This window comes from Propithecus coquereli, unplaced genomic scaffold (assembly GCF_000956105.1).
Source record: "Propithecus coquereli isolate 6110/MARCELLA unplaced genomic scaffold, Pcoq_1.0 Scaffold120, whole genome shotgun sequence".
Lineage (NCBI taxonomy): Eukaryota > Metazoa > Chordata > Mammalia > Primates > Indriidae > Propithecus > Propithecus coquereli.
Genome location: NW_012136081.1, coordinates 3,925,644 through 3,931,643, shown reverse-complemented (window position 1 = coordinate 3,931,643; position 6,000 = coordinate 3,925,644). Strand labels below are relative to the sequence as shown.

General features: G+C 47.9%; 1 protein-coding gene across 1 annotated transcript in view; it reads left to right on the top strand.

Annotated features, from left to right (window-relative positions):
- The first annotated feature begins 1,155 nt into the window (after nucleotides 1-1,155).
- The window catches only part of PPFIA1 (protein tyrosine phosphatase, receptor type, f polypeptide (PTPRF), interacting protein (liprin), alpha 1), a 97,417-nt gene continuing 92,572 nt past the window's right edge, over nucleotides 1,156-6,000 (top strand). The window contains exons 1-2 of the mRNA XM_012664801.1: nucleotides 1,156-1,358; nucleotides 2,670-2,933. Of these exons, the coding sequence (XP_012520255.1) occupies nucleotides 2,670-2,933 (264 nt within the window). The 5' untranslated portion in view covers nucleotides 1,156-1,358. The remainder of the gene's footprint in view (nucleotides 1,359-2,669; nucleotides 2,934-6,000) is intronic.

Below are 6,000 nucleotides of genomic sequence, written 5' to 3'. Positions count from 1 at the left end.
AATATTTATTGAATGAACGAATAAATGAATGGAAGGAAGGTGTACCAACCCTGGTAGGTAAGAAAGTCAACGAGAGGTATTCCTTGTTCTTGGTGAGCTCACAATGGGGAATCAAGGAATTCACCTTGGAAGGGTTCACCTGCACCAGCCCCTGCCCCCACGCAGCCTCTCCTCAGATTTCATTAGTTCAGAGGCTTCTGGCTGCCTCCCCATCAACAGCAGACCACTGGCCAGTGGTGACTAGCAATGATGTCCTCACAGGTTAGTTTGTGCTTCAGGAGTCAAATCCTGGGAGGAGATGGTAGAGCATCTGCTTTAATTTATTACAGGTGTAATTATTAACCTCTGTATCTGCAACATCTAGCACAGGACTGGGCACCTAGGTGTTTAAAAAGACCACGACTCTCGGAGTGCCTCCGCAGCCAGGCTGCTCTTCCCATACGTTCCATTTCTTAAGAAGCTCCGCAGGCAGATCTGTAGCATCTTCCCACCCCACAGCGCAGGCACTGCGTCCCAGGCGGGCTTCCTGAGTTGCCCAGGCCCACCCGGCAGAGCAGCAGTACCGGCGGGGCGCCGAGGCAGCTGAGCCTTGGCTGCAAAGCCTGCATTCCGGCGCTGCTCATCTCCGCCTCCCAGGTACGGCAGGCAGCGCTCAGTAAATGGGTCTTGCATGCAAACCGCGTCCTACTGAGCCTGATGGGATCAGTCCGAGGGGGCCCCGCGACGCGGTGGGCTTTGGCCCCGGCTCGCTCGTCCCTAAGGTGCGAATCAAAGCACCTCCTACTTGGAGGGCTGTGTAGACGCGACGTGTGGGCAGCGTCTGGCTCAGAACCCGAGGCCCAGCAGACGCTTAGTAGAGGCCCCTGGTGTCCCCGCGGCTGTGGGAAGAGATTCCCGTCGCCAGAAAACGAAGACGCCGTCGTGGGGAGGCCAGAACCCCACCTGTGGCTGGGCACCTGGGCGGGGCCCGGGGGCGGTGCTACCCCGCGATCAGCCAATAAGCGCCCCAGAGCGCTCGCCCGCCCCCTCCTGGGGAGGTGGCGCTTGCGCACTCGGGCCCCGGCGGTCCCCCAGCCCCGGGCCCCTCCTCCGGGGCGTTGCTGACGCTCGCGCCGACGCGCCCGACGTCGGGCACGTTGACGCCGGCGACGCGCAGCCGGGCCCGCAACTCCGCTCCGCCAGTGTCCGGCCGCGGGCCGGCCTTAGTGACTGGGGCGGCGGGCTCGGGGGCCGCGGCGTGGGGCGGCGGGCGGACGCCGGCTGCGGGCTGCCTTCGTCGGCCCTCGAGCTCGCCCGGAGCGAGCAGCCGCCCGCGAGCCGCCGCGGAGCCTCCTCGCCCGCTGCCGCCGGCGAGCAAGGTAAGGGAGCGGGAGACTGAGGCAGGCTCCTGGCGCAGCGGGGCTCAGGGCGCCCCCGGAGCCGGCAAGTCCCGGTTCCCGCGGCGGCCGCGGGGCCGATTGAATGTCACCCAGGGGGAAGGGTGCGCTCCGGCGCGGGCGGGGGCTGGGGACGAGGCCCGCGGCGCCGGGCCAGCGTGGGAGAGCCCTGCGGGCGCCCAGCAGGACCCCTGCGCCTCCCCAAGCTCCCCGAGAGACCGACTCCGGGGCTCCGCGCCGCCCCCTCTCCTGACCCCAGCGACCGGGTGACCCTAGCGCTGGGGCGAGGGGCGGAGACCTGTGGCCGCGGGAAGTCCCGACCCGGGCCGGAGCCCGTTGTCAGTGGTTCTATCCGCCCTGGGGTCCGGGGCTTCTGCAGCACCTGATGTGGGAGGGGAAAGTGTGCGGTGTGAGTGGGTTAGACTAGGTCATTATCGCAGTCAGGTGCGCTTACTTGGGCATCTTCGTCTTGGGGGGTCCACTGGGCCCGAATGCTGCCCGGAAACCTCAGGAGCGACCCCCCTTCCCCTCTCCCCGTCTTTATATTTGAGACACTTAATAGCCTCTCATAATCTCACCTTTCACTTTTCCTTCCTTCCTAGCCGTCCCTGGCTGTATCGACCTGCTATATTTCCATTGTGGAATTTTTTTTTTTTTTTTTTAAGCAGTAAACTTACGTAAGTTAGGTTGACTGACCAACCATTGTAGCCATTGAAAAACACCTCTCCCAGCACTTAATGAATCCAGTTCCTTTTAGTGCTCACCAAATCCAGCCCAAGAATTCAGGGAGCCGTCAGTCCTTCTCAGGAGCTGACTGCACACATTCCTGTAAGATGCCTGATGGATTTTGTACTTGTCAGTTTTGCTGGCTCTATCCTCCTTCTGAGCTTTTCCTGAAAAATGATTGGGTATTGGGTGGCATGTGTTTTGACTTTGTCTCCCCCACCGGGAAATAGAAAAATTAGGTAACAGAAGGACACTTGTTGTCAACAACTGAGAAGTACAACTTTGCAAACAAAGTACTGCAGGGTTTGCTCTTTATGTGAGGGGTAGTCTCGGTTTTTACCCCTTCACTGATTATTGTCTGTATTACTGTCTTCATGTGTGTTCCTGCACTTAATATTTCCCTGTGTATGTTTTCCCCGCTTACTTACGGAGAAAGCATAACAGATCTGAGAGAAAAATGAGGCTGCCAACCTTTTGTTTATTAGCTACAGATACCTATAAAGTTGCAGATTTGCAGGAACCTGTATGCTGCCCTTAATGACTCTAGCCTGGGTCTTTCCTTTCAAGATGATGTGCGAGGTGATGCCAACCATCAGTGAAGCAGAAGGGCCCCCAGGAGGAAGTGGGAGCCATGGATCCGGCTCCCCTTCGCAGCCAGATGCAGATTCACATTTTGAACAGTTGATGGTCTCCATGCTGGAAGAAAGGGACCGTCTTCTGGACACGCTGAGAGAGACCCAAGAAACATTGGCACTAACCCAGGGGAAATTGCATGAGGTTGGTCATGAAAGAGATTCCTTACAGAGACAGCTCAACACCGCACTTCCGCAGGTATGGGTGCTTTTAACCTGGAACTCCACAGCTTTTTTTCCACTAAATGTTTCTCGTTGGTGTCATCTTTCGTTAATATTTTAGATGAGTATTTTGTATAACCATTTGTGAAATTATGGCTTCTGGTATTTATAAGTCACATACGAAGTTCCTGAGGATTAACCTTCTTAGGGAGAACAAACTGTTGTACTCTAAAGTCATGTGAAAATACCGTATTATTCTCACTTCTGTCTTTGGGGAACTGCCTAGATTTGCGAAATACTCCAGAGTTTTTGAAAAGGGACCATGAAGCAACAAGCTACATGGTGCCTTCCATTCTGTTGTCGCAAACCTTTTATTGTTAAATGTGTATTTTCCCATGGATTACATCTCATGTGTTTCCAATTTCCTAATGAAATCTAATAGACAAATAATACTGATTTCACAGAAGAAAAATTTTTTACAGCCTACCTTTGTCAGAACACCTGTGTTTTATAAGGCAAATTTGTTTTAGGGAATAGAAGACTAGAGATAGATTCCTTAGGAACTTTCTCCTTGTCAGATAAGAATTTTAAACCTTAGAATTTTAAAGCTTAGAACAACTGACGTTGTTTCTCTAAGTTTATTATATTTGGACCAGTGTTTCAAAGCCTTATTGAATCGAATGAGGATTTAATGGTAGATGAAGAGAGAAAGTGTTAAAACTAGAAAAGTGTAAGGTGAATAATGCAGAGCACAGTGGGAGATAAGGAGGTTACTTTATGTTTACTTGGGTGTTACTTTGGAGTTATCTAGGTGCCGTTTTACTTATTCAAAATGAGTGCCCATATGGTGCCTTCAGGTAGACCTACATAAGCATACATTTATACTTTCATGATGGGTCTGCAGTGATAAATTAGTACATGAGTAATTACTAGCCTTAATGCATTTCTTGGCTATAGTCGGTTCTCCTGAAAGATTGATAAGCCAAACGTTTGGATTTCCCTTTTAGCAGCAATAATTTGATGTTATGCTGTATGTTCCTTTTTTGTTGGGTTAGAGAATCATTAAAATTTTTTTCATTTGAACCTTATGAATTAGCAAGTTTGTTTAGGTCAGATTTTATTACCACAAGTTTAAAAGGGTTGGCCAACTTACGTTTTACTGGGATGTTATTGCATTTGCACATCTTTTCAGTAGGTTTTGTTTTTTTTAATTGTGTTTGTTTTAATATAATTGAGGTATATTTACTGAGGTGTATGTCAAATGCTTTTGTATTTAATAAGGTAGTTTTTGGAAAGCATGGGCACACAGGACATGTCAGGAAAGTGACAGGAATTTTGTACAGTTAGTCTCAGCAGTGGGGGTTGTCACACCCACTGGTGAGATGGTTGCTCAGTCATTTGTTTCTGGCTACCGCTCAGTGTGGAAATGCCTAGTCGAGTGGATAATGCGATGGTGCCAACAGTCCACGTCACCTCCTGAGCACCTGATCCCAGCATTTCAGAAACGGGAACCAGTAATTAAATTTATTTTGGACCCTTCCCTTTCCTGGAGTCTGGCTCATCTTTGGTGGCTAATAGTGTGACCAAATAGATGAATGAATCAAGTAAGTGCATTTGTACTCCTGGCACATTATGTAGGCAAATCACAGTATACGTTCAAGAAATTTAACATGCATTAGAACATTTCACAACTCATAGTGTATGTCTCAGTGAACTTTTCACAAAGTTAACACACTTGTGTAACCACCACTCATATCAAGAGGTGGAATATTACCCGGCTTCCTGGAAGCGCCCACCTAATTGCTCCCAGTAATTGTCCCCCAAAGCTAACCACGGTCTTCACATTTCATCGTTGATTACTTTTGCCTATTCTTGGCTTTATGTGAGAGAAATAAAATAATTCATATATTTTTTTTCTTGGTTCTTTCATTCAGCGTTATGTTTGTGAGATTTGTCTGTGTTGTCTCATATAGCTGTGCTCATTCTCGTCTGTTGTCTGGTAATCCGATGTACAAATATACCATAATTTAGTCTTTCTACCCTTCATGAACATTTGGGTTGCTTCTAGTTTTTACAGATGCGGCTCTAATATTCCTGCTTGTTTTTTGGTGCAGATATATATAAATTTCTGTTGGGTGTATAGAAGGGAGAGGAATTGCAGGGTAATAACTGTGTGCATTTGTTCAGCCTTGGCACATATTGGTTGTGATAGCTGGCACTACCACCAACAGTATATGAGAAGTCAGTTCATATGTTCTCCAACACTTGGTATTGTCCATTGTTTTAATTTTAGCAATTCTGGTGGGTATTTAGCTCAGCGTGGTTTGAATTTGCTACTCCCTGATGACAGGTAACATGCAGAGATAGAGCTTCTCGGCATGTGTTCATTGACCATTTGTGTGTGTTTGTTTTTCGTAGAGATGAGGTCTCGCTATGTTGCCCAGGCTGATCTCAAACTCCTGACTTCAAGCAATGCTCCTGCCTCGACCTCCCAAAGTGCTGGGATTATAGGCGTGAGCTACCACACCTGGCCTCCATTGGCCATTTGAATGTTGTTTTTGTGAAATGATTGTCTTTGGCCCATTTTTCCATCGGGTTGTCTGTTTTGTTTCTTATTGATTTGAAGGAGTTCTTTGTATGTTCTGAGTACATATGGTCGATTGTTTTTAGGCTCTTGTGTTTGCCTTTTCACTCTCTCAGTGGTATCTTTTGATAAGCAGAAGTTTTAAATTTTTAATGTAACCCAGTTGATCAATTGTTTCAGTAATGTTTAATGCTTGTGTCCTGTTTAAGAAATCTGCTAGACAAAGTTCATGAAGGTATTAAACTATATTGTCTAGTAAAAATTTTAATTATCTTCCATCTGAAATTGACTTCATTTATGGTGTGAGATAGGGGCCAGTATTCCTATTTTTGTTGTTGTTTAGTATGTGGATATCCAGTTAACCATGCATACTGTATTAAAAGGACCATCCTTTCCCCAGTGTACCACATTGTCATCTCAGTCAAGTGACTATAAATGCATGGGTCTATTTCTGGACTCCCTTCTGCTGTGTTGATCTTTTGGTTATTGTTGCACAAATCGCACACTGTCTAAATTACCA